Source organism: Toxorhynchites rutilus, chromosome 2, assembly GCF_029784135.1.
Source record: "Toxorhynchites rutilus septentrionalis strain SRP chromosome 2, ASM2978413v1, whole genome shotgun sequence".
Classification (NCBI taxonomy): Eukaryota; Metazoa; Arthropoda; class Insecta; order Diptera; family Culicidae; genus Toxorhynchites; species Toxorhynchites rutilus.
Window position 1 is genome coordinate 278032370 of NC_073745.1, and position 24848 is coordinate 278057217.

The following is a 24848-nucleotide window of genomic DNA, read 5'->3' on the forward strand; positions in this document are numbered from 1 at the left end:
AAAATTATATTTCCATTTTGGTGAGTTCGAAACAGCACCACTATACGTCAAACTTTGTCAAATTGGAAGGGCTTTCCAATAAAATATGATTTTATAAAAATAAATGATTTTGATGAAAATACATTATTTTGAATACGTTCTTTCGGAAATAAAGGATTATTTTCATTTTGATTTTTTTTCTTTTTTTCTTTCCCGTACAACATCGAGTCTCACTCGTGGTATTCTTGCATAACATAGGGCACTAGAACGCTCAGCAGAGAAGTGAAATCACTTGATGTGCGACGTATTAAATTGGGAAATATCGGGAAGGGGTTAAAGTCGTATCATTATAATAAAAAAAAATAATAAAAATGTTTTTTCATAACCCTCTGAACTGTATGATGTTTATTAGGGTGCCAATGAAAATGGTCATCTCTAATTTCAAAAAGTTACCTCAAAAAAATGTTCACGACCTCGAAAAAACACCCTATGCCAAATATTAGCTCAATCGGACTTAAGGGAGAGTGGCGCAAAGCGGTCAAAGTTTGAGTTATTAAAGGAAATCGGGGTTTTCGTAAAAAAATTTCTTGATGCCAATGTCTTAAAATTACATGAAACGTCGAGATCTAGTGTCATCTCGAAAAAAATAAAATACGGGTGGGTAATGTCGGGGACATAACCGGAGAGACGTAGGACTAACGCAAGGGGTGTCCATTATTCGAATATCATGGAGCACAGATCCCAGGATTACAACGAATGCATATATTATATATTGAGAAATGAAAATATATATGAGAAATGATTGTATTTTTTCATATTCTTCTCGTTCTTCTGCGTTTGGAGTAAAATATATGAATTACATTTTACCGCAATATATTGTGTACAACTCGTTTATCATTCGTATGAAAACTTATTTCCATAAATGTGATGTTACGATCGTGATAAGCACACTTAAATCATAACGGTTCTAGTAACTATCGAGCTAGCCTCAATCTTCAACCAATTCACAGCTGCCTCAACTAATTGGGCACAGCTCGGCCGTATAAAGATGCACGTGTTCATACTGTTAACCCTTTTCGGGCTTTCGGGTTTCGCTTAATTTTCCATCGATTAATTACACTCGGCTCAGAGATTTAATCCATTTCATGCGTCATACTCGTACGGAGTGCGAACAGCAGAGTCACGAAGAAATCGCATTGCCCTACGCACTTATGGCATGTGGCATATGGTTTACCATGACTGGCAGACAATGCATAGTTCCGAATTCGGTGAGCGGTGTGTTAACAATCTCGGTCACGTTCTGTTTTTACTGCTGCGGCGGTTTTCACTGCATCTAACGGTCTGAATTAATTTCGCGGTTCAGCGGTAGAGAGATTTTGGATTGGCGGAACGTGTGTCTTTCCGGGATATCACTGGCTTGGGGATGTACAAATTTCCTAGATGGTAGATACGGGAGTTGACAATTAGATATGAGGAAGATACTGTTCTACGCCTGAAATGTGATCAACGCGAGATACTGAACATTGTTGGAATGTCGTATGGATAATATTTTTGGAAGGCTGAAATAAATTTTCTAGTAACTAACTATTTCTGGAAAAATTAAAATTTATTAACCAATTTTAGGCCAAGCGTTCGAAAAATCGAACAGCAACTTTGATAATTTTTCATGTCTTTGCAAAGCTACCATATGGTAATGTTTTTGCATCAAAAGATAGCTTAATATATTAGCTACCACTTACTATCAAGTTCACTCAGTTTTGTATAACTTTATTGGGTAATAAATTCGATTTAAAGCAAGTATGTTTGGAACGTGTTTTTAATTTCAACTAAAAAACCCAATAAAATAAAAAATTATGTGAACTTTTCTAATGTATTACTTTTATGAAAGAACATACATTGCAATATGAGGCAAAAATCGTTCGATTGAGCCTCATACAGGAAAATAACAACCGGAAAAATTGAGGGTTCGAAAAATCGAACGTTGGCCATAACGAACATTTTTTCCTGATAAATTAATACCAAAACATCTAACCTCTGCAGCGCGTTTTAGTTAATTTACTTTGGAAGCCGGACGTTTTTTCATTTGTTTTTGCATTCTCATTTGTGGATGTTTGCAAGTATCTATTAATTCAGTAAATATTATTGAAAATCTGTATGATTTTTTGTCCGTAATAACCTTAGGTAATGGTGGCCCGTAGAATTTCGTGTGTAGGAGCTGGAAGAAATGGTCAGTAAGTATAACGAGGATTTTAATGATATTGCTGATGTGAATATTCTTTCGCCGGACCGAATAATAACCACCCAATCCTCGATTCCATTGTTTTTTCGCGTCATATTGGTACTTTGCAGGTATTGGAAAATGTTTTTTTTTCGTGAAATGGATACTTAGAAAGAAATAATTCTTAAGCATAGACATTTGTCCACGGCCAACAATAAAAACAACAGTATATGCCTGCCAGTAATAAGTTGAAATTACATTAAATAAGAAATGTCACATCATCATCAGGTTTATACTTAGAGACCTCTATCCTCCTGTGCTTGTTCGTTCGTGAATATAAAATTGATGCATTTGGGAATACCGTATAAAGGGTGTGTCACATCAAATTGCATCACGGAAAAAACGCTGTAGAAATTTAGTTTTTAGGAATTATATCTTCAGCTTTCGCTTATAATTAGATAAGAGTGTATAGATCACGTTGACCATGCTTCACTGTCAATTTTTCGTAAATTTGGAAAAATGTCGTCGAACGAAAAAGAGCGTCGTGAATTAATCCTGTGCACTCATTTCGAGAATCCGGAGTTGTCACATCGGGACATCGGTAAGATGCTGGGAATCGTCCAATCCACGGTCAGCAGAGTACTAAAACGATACTTCGAGAACCTAACCATCGACCGGAAGGTGAAGAACTGCAAAAATGGATGCTCCGTCAGTGAAAAAGATCACAAGCGCGTAGTTAAGCAGTTTAGACGTGATCCGAGAAGTTCGGTCCGGGATGTCGCCAATAAGCTGAATTTGTCAAGTTCATTCGTCCAGCGGACCAAGCAGCGGGAGGGCCTGCGTAGATACAAGGTTCAGAAGGCTCCTAACCGCGACGAAAGGCAAAACATGGTGGGGAAGACGCGAGCCCGAAAGCTGTACACCGAAATGCTGACGAAGCCGCATTGCCTGGTAATGGACGACGAAACCTACGTCCAAGCGGACTTTCGTCAGCTGCCGGGCCTGTTGTTCTTCTCCGCAGAGGACAAATTCAGCGTTCCGGAGGAGATTCGCAAGCAGAAACTATCCAAGTTTGCCAAAAAGTACATGGTGTGGCAAGCGATCTGCTCTTGCGGAAAGCGGAGCGCCCCCTTCGTGATGACCGGCACGGTAAACGGGCAGGTTTACCTTAAGGAGTGCCTACAGAAGCGCTTACTACCACTATTGAAGCAGCACGAGGGCCCGACCATCTTCTGGTCGGATCTCGCTTCGTGCCACTATTCAAAGGACGTGTTGGAGTGGTACGAAGCCAACGGGGTCACCTTCGTGCCAAAGGAAACGAACCCGCCCAACGCGCCGGAGCTTCGCCCAATAGAGAAATATTGGGCGATTATGAAGCAGGCCCTCCGGAAGAACCCAAAAGTTGTCAAATCGGAGGCGGACTTCAAGAGAAAATGGATTTCTGTTCAAAAAAAACTACAACCTAACGTTGTACAGAACCTTATGGACGGGGTAAAGAGGAAGGTGCGAGCATACGGGCTTGGGCTCGAGGTATGAATAAAAAGAAAATGCCAAAAGTTGTTTAATAGTTTTTATTTTACTGTCTAAAATTTTCAAAAGGATCGGTCTACTGGGCGAATTTCTACAGCGTTTTTTCCGTGATGCAATTTGATGTGACACACCCTTTATTTGCTAATTGAACTGATTTTCAGTTCGCGGTATATTTGTGCTTGCAAAAAAAAGTGCGGGTTTCGGCCAATGTTCGATTTTTCGAACAGTCATTTCCCAGAAAATGGGAAATGGGACAAAAATAATTCTTGAACATTGGGGTTTCTTTACCATCAATAATCCAAATAATATCCAGGGGCTTTCGTCAAACAAATAATTTTTACAGCTTGGTCGTTAATGGGTTAATGTTGATTCCAATTCCTTGGAATGCCATTTATGCATTTATTGCTTAAATGCCTTTTAAATATCTTTCATACCTTTCAGATTAAAAATCGATTCAGTTGTTCGATTTTTATAAAAATGGTAAATTCGGAAAAAATGGCATAGCAGACGATTTACAAAAAATAAATAATGCATTGAACAACCCAATTTTTTTGTGTTGAAATTCCTCGGAGAATCGAACATTCTTTTTTCTCTATAAACCACTTGACGACATATTGGATCATCGATCTGAATTTCAGTTACATTACTGCTTAGGTTTTGCTGATATCCGATGACCCGATGATGATATCCGCATCAGAATCATGTTATTTTCACCTTTGCGTCCTTTATAAAAGTTTATAAACCACCTTGTGGAACAACGCTCATGGTTTTCCTATTTTTCCTATGATCCGTTACGGGTAGACCTTGCCGTTTATGTGTTATCATAATATCGACCTTGGTTGAACACGTAGGTAAAAGAGTAATCGGAAAATAAATGTGTCTGACGTTCACCGAACGGTTATTATACCACCGTCATTCCGTGCAAACCGTGTCAACCTGTTGGGGGGCGGCGACGATTGGCTTTCATTTGGTCGCAAAGCTAGACCAAAATTGCGGTCATAGTTCACTTCGAGAATCCACTAAATTATTCCGAACTCCTTGACCTGAATTCAGTTCAGTATTTCCACCCGGTTGGCAGACAAGGCGCGGATTAAGGGTTCGTTTTGGTATGTGCTCCTTTTGGAATCTATGGGGCTGCTGGTTCCATTGCTCCTTTACGTGATGTATCCTTCATAACATTTTGTGAGTGTAGTTCTTGCACAAACACATATAAACATGCTTGGGTCATAAAGTTTTCCATTATTTTTCGTTGGTTGCTTCCTTTCGTTTTCGCACGGTAGGTACAATTTCCCAGTAATCCTCCGATGGCACTCTCGGTGATGGTTATTTACTAGAGTGGTACACCGGTGGCGGTGGCTAATAACGTTTTGCGCCTATTTCGTACGTTCATTTTCCCTCCATTGATTTATGCTTCTAATTGGTCACCTGTATTCGTAAGTAGAAAGGTGTGTTTTGGGTTTTTGTTTGATCGTGTAATCGTCAGCGTCCAGAACCAGTCAATCGTGACTCGGCAGTAAATTTTAAACCGCTTTAAGGTTAAATGGTTATATTGTTATTTTTGGTTCGCATTGATTTGATGCGGAAGATTGGTTTGTGTACAGAGCCGGGCAGGGTCACGCAAAAGTGCGGGAGTGAATGTGATCGGCGATTCCGATGACTCAGGGAATTGGTGCGTAAGGCGTTTGATTGGAGTTTGGAGGGTTGAGTTAAACAGTTGCCATTTGACGAGTGAGGTTGTGCACAGGTGCTAAGAGCGTTACGCAGAATCAGTGAAGAGATCAATTAATATAGTTTTCTAATTCTAGAACCGAAGTTTATAGTTGAACGGCATAACGAGGTAATTTAATTGGACAACTGTATCATTATAGCATAGAGCGGAAAATGCATGAAGTGAGAGGTTGATTCATATCCGTAACGAAATTCAATTAAAGTGAAACATTTATTCATTCATCTGTTCACCGTTTTCTAACATGGATTGTTATTTGAGAAACGGAAAAACACTGGAGGTTGATTATCCTTTTATACTTCCTTCACTGTTCAGATTAAATCAGTACTTACCACCTACCTACAGTGAAGGGTGTGTCACATCAAATTGCATCACGGAAAAAACGCTGTAGAAATTCGCCCAGTAGATCGATCCTTTTGAAAATTTTAGACAGTAAAATAAAAACTATTAGACAACTTTTGGCATTTTCTTTTTATTCATACCTCGAGCCCAAGCCCGTATGCTCGCACCTTCCTCTTTACCCCGTCCATAAGGTTCTGTACAACGTCAGGTTGTAGTTTTTTTTGAACAGAAATCCATTTTCTCTTGAAGTCCGCCTCCGATTTGACAACTTTTGGGTTCTTCCGGAGGGCCTGCTTCATAATCGCCCAATATTTCTCTATTGGGCGAAGCTCCGGCGCGTTGGGCGGGTTCATTTCCTTTGGCACGAAGGTGACCCCGTTGGCTTCGTACCACTCCAACACGTCCTTTGAATAGTGGCACGAAGCGAGATCCGGCCAGAAGATGGTCGGGCCCTCGTGCTGCTTCAATAGTGGTAGTAAGCGCTTCTGTAGGCACTCTGTAGGCGCCCGTTTACCGTGCCGGTCATCACGAAGGGGGGCGCTCCGCTTTCCGCAAGAGCAGATCGCTTGCCACACCATGTACTTTTTGGCAAACTTGGATAGTTTCTGCTTGCGAATCTCCTCCGGAACGCTGAATTTGTCCTCTGCGGAGAAGAACAACAGGCCCGGCAGCTGACGAAAGTCCGCTTGGACGTAGGTTTCGTCGTCCATTACCAGGCAATGCGGCTTCGTCAGCATTTCGGTGTACAGCTTCCGGGCTCGCGTCTTCCCCACCATGGTTTGCCTTTCGTCGCGGTTAGGAGTCTTCTGAACCTTGTATGTACGCAGGCCCTCCCGCTGCATGGTCCGCTGGACGAATGAACTTGACAACTTCAGCTTATTGGCGACATCCCGGACCGAACTTCTCGGATCACGTCTAAACTGCTTAACTACGCGCTTGTGATCTTTTTCACTAACGGAGCATACATTTTTGCCGTTCTTCACCTTCCGGTCGATGGTTAGGTTCTCGAAGTATCGTTTTAGTACTCTGCTGACCGTGGATTGGACGATTCCCAGCATCTTACCGATGTTCCAATGTGACAACTCCGGATTCACGAAATGAGTGTACAGGATTAATTCACGACGCTCTTTTTCGTTCGACGACATGTTTCCAAATTTACGAAAAATTGACAGTGAAGCATGGCCAACGTGATCTATACACTCTTATCTGATTATAAGCGAAAGCTGAAGATATAATTCCCAAAAATTAAATTTCTACAGCGTTTTTTCCGTGATGCAATTTGATGTGACACACCTTTTACTTACCAGGGATACTTTTGCTATCAGGGATTTTGAATGCATTGAAAAGCCACCCCTTTTCTTATGTCTGTGAAATGTGAGGTACATGTTTTTGAAAATCTCTCATCGGGGTGTTAATCACCTGGATTGGATCTGATATTGTAGAATGAATGTTCATGTTTTGTATGTGATTATTATTGGTATCGGCATTTCCGTTTTCTTGTTTATTATAATGGTTCAAAACGGCCTGAATCACAATTCTTTTGCCAGTGTTTTTCTTCATAGCACCGAAAGTTGTTTATGGTTTGTCAAGATAGAAATAAAGTCAGAAATTTTGTATATGATAAAATGCGATTTCATTTCGATTGTGGGTGTTATCAACGGGTACATCACATAAATATGCAGAAATATTTACTTCTCAATGTATCGCAAAACCGACAATCATCAGTTATCTTTAAAATCAGCAGTTTGCGCTTAAATTCTGAAACACCGCGAATAGTTTTTTGAGTCAGTTCCCCAAATTATTCGTTTGTGCGGACATTTCATGTTTGGACGTGTCATACATATTCTATACTCGTCATTCTAAGAAAACGGCGACTGAAGTTCATCGAGAGTTCCAAAAAGTTTACGAAAATGTTGCTCTACATGCTGCGATTCGTTTCGATGCTGAATACCTTCCGAGTGAACAAAGACAAAAACCTTCGAAGATGCTGAAGTTGCTTGTTTCAGTATTAGGGGTTACCGGAGTTACCGGCCATGCGTTGGGAATGTCGATGCTGAATGGCATCCAAACGGAAATAATTCCGCGCGTGTATGTGTGTGTGTGTGTGTGTAGCGACTGCTTCGAGATCTTCCCGGGGATCCGTTTGTGGCATCACTCTCCTCCTGATGGATTCATGTCTGGCCTAAGGTGCACAAACAGGCTCTTGGTGACACCGTTCATCCGCGCTTTCATGATAAACGAAGAGCTTCACCACAACAGCGACAACATGCTCCAATCGCTCTTCAATTAGAACTGAGTGGATTTCCGAGCGCCGCTCGCTTATATACCGATTGGTGATTTCAATAGCCTGTTTTGACAGCAATTTTAAGACTATTGAAACAAGTTTTTGGATCAAAAAGTAACAAGTATAGAACGCGTAGACATTTTATCTTTCGAATGAAGTGTTTATCATACCATTTCGTTCAGTTGTTTAGGAGCTATTAACGCTCAAAATCTCGGTCTCCGGCGTAACGCTTTCGTTTTCGAAACTTTGATTTTACACCCCAGTATAGAAATGAAAGCCGTAGTCCTACGTCAAAAATTAGTGGGTTATATCTATGATATAACCGCATGGTTGACGTGGGACTACCATTGTCTTAGTAAGAATTTGTATTGTATTGATTAAATTATCGATTAAATGAAACTATACTCGAATTCAATTGAATTCAACATATTAGCTTTGTAAGTAAAAAGTTTGAAGAGTTGCCATGTAAGATCAATTCATGCATTGTAATAGATTATGTTTTTCGTTACAAGTAAATCTGATGACCGTCCTTTTACGTTTGATATAAAACCTACCTAGGACTACCAAAATATGTGAATGGAAGAATTGTCAAACGATCATTATATCTTACATCTCCCTTTGAAATTATTGCATCTCTCATGTTTACGTAGTTCTTGAACCGCGAAAGTATCTGAAATTTCGATTTTCTCAGGCTTCTCAGTTTAGAAGTACGATTTAGAAAAATTTATTCCGGTCTGCGAAAAGACAATTATCCGCGAAAGCGAGTTCCGTAGTAATTCTATAAACCTTCCCGAAATTTGTCAGTAAGTGGTAGGGTTTTGCTCTTCTGTTTTCGTTATGACTTTCACATTATCTGATCACTGATGTACATGACCTTACAGATGGATCGTCCAAAAATTTCTGTATTGATGAAATATAGTTTTCATTCTAAAATATCTTTTTTTCGTGTTTGCATCTCAATTTTAGTCTTTTATTAAGTTATCCGCGATTTTTGTTATACGCGATGACCTAGCCCGACTATTTCGCGGACAAACGGGGTTCTGCTGTATTTGCAAAGCGGATTCTCTCAGCAGTCTTTGTTTTGAAATCCATCTTAGGGACACTTTTTGGTGGGAGCAAAAATACCCCCGACTTGTTTGTATTGGCAAAGTTGGTTCCCCGAGGCACATTGATTTTGAAGTCCGTGTTAGGGAAACACAGCTGGGTGAGAACAAAAATACCCCCGACTTGCATGTATTTGCATAACGAATTCTTCAAGCACAATGATTTTGCATGTATTTGCAGAGCGGATCCCCCCAGGTACACTGATTTTGATGTCCGTGGAAACACAGCTGGGTGAGAACAAAAATACCCCCGACTTGCATGTATTTGCAAAGCGGATTCCCCCAGGCAAATTGATTTTGACGTCCTTGTTAGGGAAACATTTTCATGTTCTGTGTTTAGGTTTTCATTTCACCCCCATATACTCCGGTTAGACGTAGTCCCACGTCAAAAGAATATATGAATAGCTCATACAATAACCACTAAGTTATTCATAAATCGGAGGAAGGGCACTTCTACAGGAAGAGTTTTTCTAACAATAACTTTCTCATGTTTCCTAATGAACTGAATCTCATTTACACAGGGTATCAGGTTACACAGTGAAACATGTTAAGATGTGAAAGAGGATCATATATGAGAGTTTGAGTTATTGAACTTTTCTTGAGCCTAATTTTCGCCTTCAACAGACTCTACTATGAAAAGTATGCTACTTAGAACAATTATGTTGCTTTCATACAAAAGATAAGAAAATTTCGCATGAAAAACAGTTGTAAAACATTAATATAAGTACTATTTTAGAAAGAAAACATTCAAAAACTAGTGTTTATGATCATATACCAAAAATATTTTATAATTTGTTTGTTGCTGTAAATTATTGCTCTCTAACCAATGACTGGACTGTTAACTGGAAAGGTAAATTGCTTCAAAAGGGGCCTATTTTGAAGGCTATAATATAAATTTAGATGATAAATGAAACATTTTTCTCAACGGGAATGTGAGTTTTCAAAAACAAAATGTGTTTTTTCTTGTTCCCCTTTATTACTCTTACGATTTCTTGTTTCTTGATTGTAGGTACCAATGCATTAGAATTGAACACAGACACGAATAGTATCAACTAGGACTAAAAACACCCAAAAGGGAAGAAATCCAATGGATTCAGTTACAGATATCGGAGGGCTACACTTGGATGGTTATAAAGCATGGAACGTTGGTTCTCAGCCATTGCTGGATAATAATTAATAATTAAAATAATAAATGATTTCAAACTATAAGCGTTCGACCATTTTGTGGTAGATCCCAGGGATGTTGCATTAATGCATTAATAGATTGGTAATATTTTTACGCATCGATCATATAAAAATTATTCATTATTCCAAAGTCAAACCTCATTAGATTAAGGAGACTGGGAAATGACCCCAACAACCTAAAGGATGTCTTCAGTCATATGATTGCGATGAAATTTTTGAAGAAAATTAAGCTCAATTGGCACTAATCGTGCTCCGACTTTTCTCATGCCTAATAGGGTAAATGATCTTGGTTTGTTCGATTTGAGGTGTTTTTACGCAACTAGTAAATGCAAATCGATTTTTCTTCATGCAAATCACACATAATCGTTACGAGTTTGGGTTTGTTGAAAAGCCCCAAGTCTCTAGATGCTAATACTACCATATGGTGTTGAAATTATTCAAATTTTTATGTTTTTTAACGATTTTCCTTAAAGAGGAATTATGATCATGGTTTGACCACCTCTGATCATGGTTTGTCCAAAAAATGATCATGGTTTGTCCGGTTTTAGAAATCACCATTTTTGAATGAAAACATTCGAATTCTCAAGTATATGTTGCATTACTGTCATCATTTTGATCCATTCATAATTTAGGCTTTCTTCAGAATATTGCCTTTTCTTGGGCATTTTAAAAGTGTTACCCTCAACACACTCAACATATAGAAACTTTATTTCTGCTATGCACGAAGGACACAATGAACAAACTGCAGTGCGCCAAGCGGTTGCCATAGAGATCGTGTAGACAAAACAACATTATTGAATTGGATAACTCATGATCAGAATTGAGTTCATCAAAATGCGTTAATTTAATGGCTTAGTTATGTAAATCTGATACAAATGGTGTGCAAGCATGATGTTTACAACATTTGTAAGTGTTATAATCCAGAAAAGGTCTGAATACGTGCCAAATAATCATCTGGTGATCGATTAAAAGTTAGCTCGAATGAGGGGCGCATTGACACAAATAGAAGGTGTATTTTATAATCCTTTAAAACATGTGATTCCGTAAAAATATACTATAAAACTACTGTAAATCATAAAAAAAAAAGTTTTATTTATTTGTTTTGAAACATTTGAATACCTTATTTGACAGAGGAGCGCTGAATTAGAGCATTCAAAAAAGTGGGCAAACCATGATCATATTTTCGACTAGACAAACCAAAATCATTTGCCTTACATCAAAATATGATGAACAGGCTCGTGAAAGATATTTTATTCACTGGCTAGCTCTCACAAACTTAAATGACGATTTCCGAGCACCATCCCTTTTATTTTGTTGATGTTTTCATCAGTTGAAGAGGTGGATAATCGTCCTTGACGTGACGAATCGTTCATCTCTTTTCAGCCGTTTTTGAATGCCTTATACCATTCATACTCCCGCGTTTTTGACATAGCTAAGTTACCAAATGTATTCTGAAACATTTTTAACGAATCGCAGGAAATTTTGCTTCAAACATACAATATCTTTGATCAATAGAATTATGAGCCGGATTTAATCGTGTACATGTTACATGTTTATCGTATCCAGAAATTGTAAATTACACAGTAGCCATTTAGGCGTAAGAGTATTCCTTCGATACTAGTGGTGCTCAACCTTTTCTTCAAAGAGCTCGCAAACACGTGTTAGCCATGTTGTGGTGGGTTGCAAAACAAAATAAATAAATATGGGTGATGTCCGCGTTGTTAAGGTAGAACTACAAAATTATAACCGTCGAGAAACAAACATCAAAGAAATTTTAAGACTGAACCTTTTTAATACTTATATTTGGTAACACTGTCGAGAATCGATGCGAATCGAATGAATGCGAAGTCAGGGGCACGAACGTTTCGCGAAGCAATAAAACTAAATAAAAGCAATAAAATTTGAGCACATTTTCAGCTTAACGCTCAGAATTAACGTGTCACTGTCTAAAGCAGTGGTTTTCAACCTTTTTTGCTCAATTCCCCCCTTTACGAAAATTAAACCCAGTGCTTCACCCCTATCAGTTTTTTTTTAAGAAAATCTGTAGCATATCAGTAAAGTAATGTGAGAATACAAACGGTTTTCAACTTATATTCGCAACAAATTCGATGTTATACTTGTATCTGATTACAAAAAAGGTATATAAAGTTTGGCATGTCAGTATCAGATTTCAGTCAGATTTCAGTCAAAATCTTAATTTTTGAGAACGTTGTCGAAAAGCACACCTCATGTCTTCGATATCCACTCTATTACGGTATTTTGCTCCCATCAGCAGCATTGTAGGAAATCCAGATTCACATAAATTCTACGCAAAAGACAACAACACTCGTAACGTTCATTCCGCATATCAGGATAAAAATCGATCATGTAGATCGATGAGTTTTTCTGAAATTGATCCGAAACTTTTGTCACTGCCAGTCGGAAGGCATTTCAAACCATGTCCAAATTTGTTCTTTGATGTAAGCAAAATATGTTTCAAGTTTAACTTTTTATAACAGGTATTTGCAAGACTTTTTACAACAAGTGAAACTGTACAAGCTGTACAATTTCCTTCTTATGGTCTTCTGTACTGTTTCGTCGTCTGTTCCATCATCATTCACTGACGAAAGTCTTTCAAACATTGCGAAGTTGATCAATTGAATATTACATTTCAGATTTGGAAATGTTCGCCGAGGATCGCAAATTTTAGCGTATCCAATAAAGTTTTTGTGGTAATTTTTGCTAATCATTGTCATCTTCAAAGCGAAGTAAATGTGCAAAATTCCCCCCTTTTTAATGTTCAAATTCCCCACTAGGGGGAATTCCCCACCGGTTGGAAATCACTAGTCTAAAGCGAAACAGAAACACTGAACTGAATATTCAAGTTATTGTTTAGTATCTCTTAGCTAAATTACATTTCCAACGCTCCCAAAAACAACACTCAGGACTCAGCTATAAATTTTCACCTTCAATTTTCCACCGCGAAACGCAGCTCTCATCGTTGAAAAGTACTTGTTTCACATTTGGTTTGAAATGCGCTGCACTCTGATGTCACTTTTAACCCAGAAACAATATTTGAATGCACGAAAACTTATTCATCGATCGGACAAAGTCGCTAGTGACCAGATGGCATTTCTCAAGATCGAGTGTTTAGTTAAGTTTTCCAAATTTGGCTTTAAAAAAAAAGTTTTAAAAACTAATTCGCAATTAAATTTAATTATTTTAGAATGCACCGAAATTTTTGAAATAACCCTTTAGTAAAAACATTTGGTGGCCCTGAAGAGACCGATTGATTATTGTATTTTTATAGGGGCAGTCGAAGATGGGTGATTCATGATTCGTTCTTGTTCTCGCGAGAACAATACAGTGGATTTTTTGTGTCCTCATCGTCCACTCAGTTTGCAAAATATACGGTGCAGCTCGATGCGTTTTCAAAGTTGTTCCCCCACCACTGTTATCTATTGGATAACGAATAAAATCAACAATTCGTACGGGTGATTCAATCATATACAATCAATCTCCACATAACGATATGAAAACCGACGCGGTACGTCTTGTTTAATGTTTCTTTTCTGATTTGCCTTGCGAGCTCTGCACTATGCTTACTTCGCATTTTGAGACGGAAAATTTTGCACATCCGTTCAACATGATTTCAAATAGAAACTGAGATTAACCAAAACGAGCACAATATTTATAGTGCTTTCACGGAAATCCTACGACATGCATCAATCGCTGGCCAATCTTAACTTCGATGGGCTTTGAAACATTTTCATAGAATTTTTGTGATTTCACCAACATTTATAGATTCTTGTGATTTCACCAAAGTTTATCATTTCCTTTTGATTTCAATAAATTACTCTCAAAGCAGTTTTTGAGATATAAAAAAAGGCCTAAAGGTCAATAAGTTACAAACAACGCTCATGTATATCACTCTGAAGTGATTATCATACCACTTCGTTCAACCGGCAAAGTGGTATTTACATAGCGCTCTCGTTTTCGATATTTTAAACTTACACCCAGTACAGATACAGAAATGATGTGGTGAAAAAATGCAGAAGCACTGGTGGGCATCCACTAAATAGAATCAAAATCGACGCGGTGTTTTCACCAAACAAAATTCCGTCACTGTTTGCGATATTTATATTCCATTGTTCCTTTGTATCGAGCAGAGCAGCAGTGTCTGACATCAGCATTGAGAAAGACTGCTGTCTGCTAGCTTTAGCGGGACTGTAACTCGATCATGTTTTGAATTATAGAGGCTTTAAATTTTCTCAGTTCATTCGTCTCGAAAAAGGCCAATTCGGAAAACTAAACTAAACTCTGAACCTTGAGAAAGGCCATTTGGAAAACCTCGCTGCCGTCTGTTTGCTAGTGAATGTTGTGAAATCACGAATAGCTTGTTTATACTCAGTAAATTGAGAACAGGTAGAGCTTAAATTGCAATATCCGCTTTATCCACATCGTTCTCAGAACGGACGCTGCATTTGCTATCTGTATTTCATGAAAATGGGATAGGCTACATGCGGCCCGGCCACAGTTTGGGTTTATCTGTTCTATACCATTGCATATGATGAGTTACACAGTAGCAATTGAGGCGGGAGAGTATTCCTTCTGTACCATTGTTCCGGATAGCGGAGACAGTTGATATAATCATTGTTGTGTTATTAATAGCATAACATCCCGATGTTTCTTGTTGCAGGCAGAGCTTGTATGGATTGAGAGAGGTCAGAGCTCCGACCGTGAATCGATCTCCATCACTGATGATTGTTGCGTGGCCATTATAAGGCAAAGACGGTCAATTGAGGGCTCTGAGTTTTGAACTCGCGATCGATCGCTTAGTAAGCGAACGCGCAACCAATGTGGCTACGAAAAACCTCCGTGTTGTCGGAATTTTCTGAACAAAATAAACATGTGATTACAAAAATCAGCATATATAAAAATGTTTCGGTGTATTACGGTTCGTTGTTGACGTTTTTCGCATGTTGGATTATATTCAGACAAACCGCAACGACAAAACTTGACTAGACAGATGCGACTAGAATCCAATCCTCCCGCTTTTCAGAGCTTATTGGTTTCAATTTAATATGTCGATCATCTAATTCGGTTCAGTGGTTCAAAAGCTATGAATTTTAGAAAAAAGTCATTTTTGGGAAAAAGTGTAGCCACTGTAAAATGGAAATGGGCACCCTAAAAAAAAATAAAAAAATACGGATCTAATGTTTCACGATAAAGAACCACTATATCGGTTTGGCATGGAATGGCTGTATGTATATTTAGTTATATTTCATTTCCCGAAAAGAGAAACTGAAATAAGTCAACGATTTACCATAGTAACAATGACACCAATAACATTCGACTTTCTCTCCCTCCTTCCAGATTCACCATGCGGCTTGTGCTGAGCATTGCTGTGGTGCTCGGCGTGCTGATTGGTCCCTCCATCACGCTGCCCAATGGTGCCCCGGAAAGTGTGTGTGACACGATGCTTCCCTTCCACGGTGGTGGAATCCCACCGCTCACAACCGCTTCCCCGTTCCGGATAACACCCGTGACGTCGGTCATCGCCAGCGGTCAGATGCTGCAGGTCGAAATCGAATCTTTCCCGGCCAGCGTTGTGTTCAAGGGCTTCATGATCCAGGCTCGCAACCGGTTCCCACCGAACCAGGTGCTCGGTCAGTTCGAACTGACCGATGAGGGCGCCATCAAGCTGATCAACTGTGGGGGAGAGGGCAACACCGCAACCCACACTAACACCGCACACAAGAAGGATTTGGCTCTGGAGTGGATTGCACCGGCTGATTTTAAGGGGGAAATTGTGTTCAATGCAACTATCGCGCAGGATTACGACAAATTTTGGGTGGGGATTGAGTCGACACCGGTGAAGATTGTTGAAAGTGGTCAGAGTCCACCGGCGGTTGTTGGGATTTCCACAACCCGCAGGGCACCAACAACCACGACCGTACCACCGTATGTGGCACCCACAACTCCAGTGGTAAATGACTTCGAGTGAGTGAACGGTTCATGGTTCTAAATAATTTGTCAATTCAAATTCCAGGCAGACACAACCGATCCAATCTACGAGGGTTGTGGCAGCACCAAAGGTTGCTTTGGATTTCCGGAAGGATGTGTTGAAACGCGTAACTGTCGTGCCGTCGCGGCCGTCATTGTACAAGGCGAACGGTACATATTCGAAATGAAATCTGGATACAGTAAGTTGGAATTTTCACGAAGAACTGATAACTTTATTAATTGGTTATGATTTCGTTTTGCAGAAAATCCAGCGTACATTGCCGTGGGTCTATCGAATGATGCCAAAATGGGTGACGATTCCGTAATTGAATGCGTACCCGAGCAGGGAGTGGTGAACGCTTACACTTCCTGGACCTCCGCCGGCCCGTATTCTGCATCTCGGCAGGGAATCGCTCAGAACTTCATTCAACTCAGGGAAAAATCGTACGTCGATGGGGTGATCCACTGTAAAGTTGAGCGGGATCCTGTGACTACCGTGAAAGGACAAAGATTCGATCTGATTAGGGAGAAGTATCATTTACTGCTGGCAACCGGATCGAAGGCTGATTGTAATTACGAATGATCTTTGCCGTATGTCACGAGCGTAACTAACAGTTGAAAACATTCTAGCGACCCATGTTTCCTATCACGATATTGGTCGTACCGCATCAGGAGTTCCACAAGTGTTGGCCGAAGTTGGTGCGGTTCAGGGAGCCTCTAAACTGCTGTTGCGTTTACACGGTGCTTTCATGTTGACGGCTTGGATTGGAACAGCTTCGTTGGGCATACTGTTGGCTCGCTACTTCCGTCAAACCTGGGTTGGAAGTCAGCTCTGTGGAAAGGATCAGTGGTTTGCTGTGAGTGGGAATAAATAGGTTCAACTTTGGTTCGGGTAAATACATGGGTTTCCTTCCTTTTTCAGTGGCATAGGTTCCTGATGATTTGCACCTGGGCCCTTACCATGGCGGGCTTTGTGATTATTTTCGTCGAAATCGGAGGTTGGTCCCAGGTTGATAATCCACATGCCATTCTGGGGGTGGTAACGACAGTGCTCTGCTTCCTGCAACCAATTGGCGCTTACTTCCGTCCACATCCCGGTACCAAGCGGAGACCCCTGTTCAACTGGTTGCACTGGCTAGGAGGCAATCTGGCCCATATCATTGGCATCGTAGCCATTTTCTTCGCTGTCAAACTGCAGAAAGCCGAGCTGCCCGAGTGGCTGGACTTTATCCTGGTCGCATTCGTTGCGTTCCACGTGTTCATGCATTTAATCTTCTCCGTAAGTATGGTGTGCTTAGAGTTGAGTGGTGTTATTGTAGGATTTTATAGGGGCTGGAGGTTAGAGAGAGAGAGAGAGAAATTCGTTTAGATTTGAATTTCTTAACTGTCATTTATTCCAATTGGTTTTCTGGAAATTTTTGTAAGCAATCCTTCAAATGGGTCTACAACCAGCGAGAAACAAAGATTGTATAAATTCAAGAACGAAACTCTTTGGTACAAACATCTGATAGCACTGGTAAGGACCGATTGATTAATGCTTTCACTGAGTGAGGGGCCGCGAACGTTTCGCGAAGCAATAAAAAGCCAACATTCTCGAACTAACTTTCAAAATTAATATGTACTGATGATTGCTCGTTATCTGGAGCAACACTAAAATACTGAACTTACTGTAGGTTTTCAATATCTTCCAGCAAAATTACACTTCCAACGCTCCCAAAAACAATGCTTCAAGGAACACTCAGAACGGCAACAGAAAATCCGAACCAAATCGGGTGTGTTAGGGTAGCGGTGTCAATAACAATCGCAACTCGCATATCTTTTTCACATCCGGATTGAATTGCGCTGCATTTTGACGTCACTTTCAACCCGGAAACAATGCTTGAATTCACGAAAATTAATTGATCGATTGAAAAAAAGTTACCAATTAGTCATTTACAATTTTCAGTCATGCTGGCAGATGGCCAGATGACAGCGGCAGCGAGGCTTTCCAAATGGTGTTTTTCGGGACCGAGTGGTTAGCTTAGTTTTGACGTAGGACTACGTCTTTCATTAAGGGTGTTAAATCAGAAAACAGATCACGGTTTTATTAATTAAAAGCTACCGTTTTTGACTAATTTTGCTGCGAACGGATTTTGACGCGAAGCAACGAACCTCGCTTGTTCTGCCTTGTCTTGCGTCATCACATGTCTTCGTTCCAAATATCTCACTCGCTGATGTCTCTGGCATTGCAATCATTGCATCAACCTGACACCATGACGTTAAGGTTACACGCCACACAATTGTTTGGGGAGGCTTCTTCAGTTCATTCGCCCTAGTCCTGAGAACTCTACCCCATACTCCTTCTTCTCCTGTCTTGAGAAAGACAATCCACTCCGCTCGACGCTCGCCGCTTCGATGACCACCAAACGAGAAGTGGTGTGATTCCAAATAGCGAATGGCTTATTGACGTGACTAACCAGAATATATGGGGGTAAAATAAAAACCTGAACACAGAACATGCAGGAAAAAATAAAAGATTTCGAATACTTATAACATTTTTTAATAGATCGGAAAGATGTTTGCATCAATTGATAGGAAATTTTTCTACCCATCTATCACGATGAATAAAATGGTTTTTTTTCTGAGATAAGCAACTGGATAACTGTAAAACGTCAAGCTATCTGAACGCCTTAACTGCTTCGTTTTGATTGGCCCGATTTACGGGCCCCAACAAAGACTTCAAAATTGAGCTTCCTGGGGAAATTGGCATTGCAAATACAATGAAGTTGGGGGAACTCTTGTTCCCAAAGAAATGTGTTCCATAACATAGCCATCAAAACCAAGATGCCTTACATTACATGGCGTTTGTCCAAATTCTTTACTTACACAGCAAATATGTTGAAATCAGTATAATTCGAAAAATGTTTCATTATTTTAATCAATAGAAACAATACAACACAAGCCAACGGTAGTCCCACGTCAACCTTATGGTTATATCATGGATATAACCCACTCGTTTTTATACCAAAGAAGTAGAAAACGAGCAGAAACGAATGTATTAGTTGCTTGTTATTGACGGTACGAGAAGTTATGCACACAAGTCGGCAGAACAAATGTATAGGAAAACCGTTAAACCGTTCATAGATTGAGGAATTGCAATGTACCGTTCTGAATCATATTTCGGACAGCTTCATATTTCGGACTCTCTTTAAAAATAATTTGAAACTCTCAATTTCTTGATGATATAACTAAAGACTCACTCTAAACAATCAATCGTGATAATAATTTCATAGTTATCTCATCATGACATTGAGCATTTCAAGTTATTTATAAAGAGTGTCCGAAATATGAATCTGTCCGAAATATGAATTTGGAACGGTATAGCAAATCAAATGAATCTTAGAGAATTTCCGATTCGCTGTGAGAATAGTTATTAACTTTAACTTTATTTCATAAAAACGTAACCCGTTTTCTGATTTGGCATCCTTCCTGAAAGATGTAGTTCTACGTCAAAAAACTGAGGTTGACCAGGGCGTGAACTATATTTAAGGTGCTTTCACGGACATCCGACGACATGCTTCAACCGCAGACCAATATTGACGTTGATGGGCTTCAAGCATATTTACAGATATTTGTGATTTCAATAGTTTGTTTTCAAAACAGTTTTCTAGCTGTGGGAAAAAAGTTTTTGGGTCAATAAGTAACACACATCACTTATACAGCCTTCATCTCTCGAAAGTGATTGTTATACCTCTTCGCTCGGCCAGCAAAGCGGTATTTTCGCTCAAATCTTTACATCGCAAACGAAACGCTCACTCCAGTACAGATGCATCGATGATGCGGTGGAAAAAAACAGAAGCACTCCCAACCAGACGGCATGAGAATCGACGCGGTGTCTTCACTGAACAAAATTGCACCATTGCACAATGGTCCAGGAGATACATTTAAGTGGAAATTAGCAACTAGAGCTCGACAGTTAATCTCTAGACAAAATTTGTCTTTGACAAAGTTGTTACATATGATAGAGCGCTCATTTTCATGTTTGCAAAAATACGGTAACCAAAATTTTCGATGAAATAAAAATCTAACTTTCTTATCTTCATAGATAGAGATAACCATAGTTTGAAAATGTTGTAGCCCCAGTTATTTTAACCAACTTTGTAGAACAAACTTTTTTTCAGGGTCGATTATATTAAAAGATAGACAAAAACATTGTTCTACAAAGTTGATTAAAATAAGTGGAGCTACAACATTTTCGAACTAAGTTTATCTCTATCTATAGAAAGATAGATTTTTCATTTCATCAAAAATTTTGGTCACCCTATTTTTGACAACATGAAAATGAGCGCTCTATCATATGTAACAACTTTTTCGAAGACTGTTTTTGTCTAGAGTACGGTTCAAAAATGCATGGTGGGACTGTTATGTATAGAATATCAACATGGAACCATCGAGCTTGATGTTGTTTTTTGAAAAGCTTGGAACAAACAATAAGTTTTTTGTGAAAACGTTTTATGAAGAAAAGTGAATATTGTCAAAAAGTAACGTGGGACAACTATGCGTAGAGCGGCAGTGTATAGCATCGCGAATAGAATGTTCAGTAAATTAAAAAAGGGTGGAGATTAAATTGTAATATTTTCTCTATTTAAACTGTTCATAGCACGATTTAGTATGGCTGACTTAGAGGGAGAGGTATTCGTTTAGATTTGATTTTCTTAATTGTCATTCATCCCGATTCTTCTTTGGGAAATTTATGAAAACAAACCCTTAAATGGTTCTAGGGTTATACAGGCGATAAATTTAGGATAGGTTTAGGATTATTATGTACATAACGGGTATCCACACTTGTGTCGGTATGCAATCGATATTCTGTATGATTTCGATCGTGTTTTTCTCTCCTAATCCTAATTATATCCAATTGATTTAACCCCTCTGTGGAACTTGTGCCTCGTCGTTTTGTAAATATACCAGAAACAGCACACCCAGTGACGAATTAGCATTGTACAAACCTTCGCACCTAACAACGGTTCACAAAATTTCCGTTTCCGTACTAACCCGCCCATGGCTCCTTGCGGCTTGAGCAGACCGCTTCAAACCAATTTAATTAGATTCTTTCCTGGATTCAGATCGGTGGTTGCGTAAGCGAACGACGCAGTCAGCGTGTGACGTCTTTCCCGATGGCTGACATGACTCCATCGCGTAACTCGATGAGTTCCGGCGAACGCAAGCAGGATGCAGCCGTAAGTATTCCACATCGAAAGCTCGGTTTTGTCTCGTTGTTTTGCTTAACCCCTAACTACGTTGCGTTTTAGTTCTCCGGCTTCCGGAAAGTGATGCTGTTCTTCTACATTCTCATCATCCTGGGCTTCGTCATTGCGCTAGTGGTCATCACCGCGTTGGCTCCCATCGAGGACACAGTGGAGAGCATAAGGAAACAGATCATGAATTGAGAGGTACTTATCGTTGAACCCGTGCTATCTGCTTTGGATTATTTTGTTTTTGGAACCAATTTGCATTCCATTCTCATAGACAGAAAACAATCTTTAACACTTAAGAATCGGACAGAGTCAAAGTTTGCCCGGAAGAGTCTATTTTTGTACATTTTTCAACGATTCTTTGTAGATAAGTGTGTATAGTTCAATAACGATGTAAGAAACATATAACAGAGGTAGGGATTAGTTGTTAAATCGAGATAGATTGCGAGAAAGTACTTTCTTCCGTCTCTTGTTTGTATAAAACAAAATATTTGTAGCCAGGAGCTTAGATAACAGAAACATAACAGTATATTGTCTTTTTGTATAAGTGAACCGTTCATCGTGTTTTTCTAAGCGAACAGTATTTATACATATAATAGAGATAAGGCATCCAGGACATAATTTGATATCAATGTTTGTATCGATAATTTTTTAAAGATATTTCTTCATACCAACGAAACTCAGTAAGCAAGACTAATTGAATGTTTTGAGAAAGAAGAAACGATTACATGTCTTATTTGTGTATAGAGTCGTTAATGAACACAGAAGAAAAAAATTATATGAACGTTTCGAACAGGAAAACCGAAAAATAAACGTTGCCATCCATTAAATACTGTGAACAAAATTTGATGTATGCGTATATTTCAGAACAGACAAGAGAAATTAGTCCTGCAAAATGGAAAATTATTATATATCAATCCGTTTGATCATCTTGGTTGGATTTTCATTACACTTTCTTAATATTTTTTGAATAAACATCCAGGGGATCCTTGCTGCTCATTTAAGACACATGACACTGTCTCAACTGACGTAAATCTGCCTTGTTTTATTGTAGCCGCTTGTTGGCCGCTTTTGATCTGACAAGATTTCTTGGTACTTTCGTATTAGCGTCACCGGAGCCGAAATACAAAAGATAGCATTTTTATTGTTTGCACTGGCATTCAAATATTATTTGTATTATTGTTGCCTTGTTGTATGCAGTGTTTTGTCATTTTTTAGTGCTACGAAAATGCGTATTTGGGATTTGGGGTATTTAAGTTTTGCTTTGAAATATATCATTTATATTTCCGTGCAAGAATTAGCCGGGCAAATGTATGCCGTCCTACGCTCGCTAACGCTCGGTCGAACCTAACTAAAGGATCGTCTCCTATGTTTCAAACTAACCGGGCAATCGATGGAACACAGGTTTGCTTGCGAAAGGCCGCCGCTTCCGAATCTACTGACCGTTTCCAGATGGGCAATGGGGTTATCTCCTCTTCTCGATCAACTGTATCAAAAAGCCCTAAAAGTAGACTTAGAAGATTGGAAAGATTAGATCAGTTGTAGACTGGTACTGTCCCACGAACCCTTCTGGTTAACGATGATAATCGGATTTAGGAGAGCATTTTGTAGGCGGTATTGTTAATCGTAATGAAACGTAGTTAAAACATTGTAGCTTGACGCCTTGTGTGAAGATGGGAAGACTATTCCCTTAATCCATTCTTCCGAGCGTTTTTTGTCCTTCCTGACCTAGGAAATAAACCTCTATAGTGCTCTGGCAAGTGTTCCTCTTCCATGTTTTTGGAACCTACAGGGCAGCTCGCCCTTGTTGACGGCTCTGTAGTTGTTCAGTCCTTCAATCTCCTGCTGGATCTTTTGGAGATCGGGAGTCGGTATCCGGTCATCTTTTGCTGGTTCAAGGATCCTGGATGATCAATATTCTGTTTCCGTCTGTCAACCACTTCACTTTTGTTCATGATGAGTCTCCTCTCCACATTCCTGCATATGGAGACGATAATTCTACATGATCACGGTCTTCGTATTGGCGCTTCTTCCATTTTAGAATATTGGGCATTAGTTCTGTGCTTTCCAATACTTGGTCTCTCTCGTCCGATAGCTCAAGTAGAACGTTCCGTAACGGGTTTTCTTCGCCATCATGCCAATTGTGTCTAGTACTCTGAGTGTCGCTGTCGCCGATACCTTGATGGGTCTGTCAATCGTGCACCATTGTGTAGGACCCGAAATCTTCGAAAAAGAAAAATGAAAATCCACTCTCCTCTCAGTAGCTTCGCTTCGATTAGGGCTTCTTTGGCATCCGCCGCCAACATAATGTGAATTAACTAGAAAATGAATTGACGAGCGTTGAGAGCGAGGATGACTGGTGAACTAATCTAGTCAATGGTTATTTTAACTGACGTGACTTATGAATACAAATCTGCCACTTTATTCAACCTGGCTTCAATCCACACTTGTACTCTTCCTGACACGAATCTTGTTACTCGCGTACACAATCTTGTTTTTAAGTCCATATATAGTGAAAATATGATTTCTGATGTAAAAAAGGAGTTACACCATTAATGAACGGTTTATTGTCTACCCACCGTGAACCCAAATCAAGGAACTTAGACAGTTATCAGGTATGTTATAAAGGTCCTCGCGGTAATATTAGTGAATAGCCCGCAAAATAGCATGTAGTTTGGGAGGAATTCTACACAACATTTTAGTTCACTTTGTTTCCGAGTTCAATTTTGTGAAACGAAAACATGCAGAAAAACGGATTTGTATCAACAAAACTCACAAATTTGTCACTGTTTCTGGACAAAACACTGCACGCTATTTTAGATGTGTGAGATACAAACAAATCTAGCTCACCTGTATTATATGCCAAACCACGTTGAACTCAAACATCGATACATGTCTACGTGATACATGAGAGAGAGAAATGAATTCATTTTGGGGGTAGTCACTTCAATCTGCAATGAAGTCCATTTTACGGGGAGCAATGAAGTGAGAAAGTCGAGTCGTAGAGTGAAATAGCAACTAAACGCCCGAATAACTGTTGAGTCATGTTGAAGCCGAAACTCATTTCCAATTTAATACGAAGGCGAATTTTTTTCATAGTCCACTGACTATCCTCAATTTAATATGACTTTGCCGTGCCCTGCCATTGCCATTGATCAACTATTGTGATCAACGTGATTTCAAGCCATTGCGCATAGTCCTCTGCAGTTTGAAGTTCCGTAGCTGCTCGATGCGGAGCCGCGGGGTTCGGTGTGGACGATTC

General features: G+C 39.5%; 1 protein-coding gene across 5 annotated transcripts in view; it reads left to right on the plus strand.

Annotated features, from left to right (window-relative positions):
- The window catches only part of LOC129768438 (putative ferric-chelate reductase 1 homolog), a 111729-nt gene extending 89299 nt beyond the window's left edge, over positions 1-22430 (plus strand). For 4 of the 5 annotated variants that reach the window (XM_055770097.1, XM_055770096.1, XM_055770099.1 and 1 more), the window contains 7 exons: positions 15723-16335; positions 16399-16552; positions 16616-16921; positions 16983-17209; positions 17275-17631; positions 21440-21571; positions 21644-22430. In XM_055770097.1, coding sequence (XP_055626072.1) covers positions 15730-16335; positions 16399-16552; positions 16616-16921; positions 16983-17209; positions 17275-17631; positions 21440-21571; positions 21644-21781 — 1920 coding nt within the window. In that variant the 5' untranslated portion in view covers positions 15723-15729 and the 3' untranslated portion in view covers positions 21782-22430. The remainder of the gene's footprint in view (positions 1-15722; positions 16336-16398; positions 16553-16615; positions 16922-16982; positions 17210-17274; positions 17632-21439; positions 21572-21643) is intronic. The other variant, XM_055770100.1, reaches the window with a different exon arrangement.
- Positions 22431-24848: the final 2418 nt, after the last annotated feature.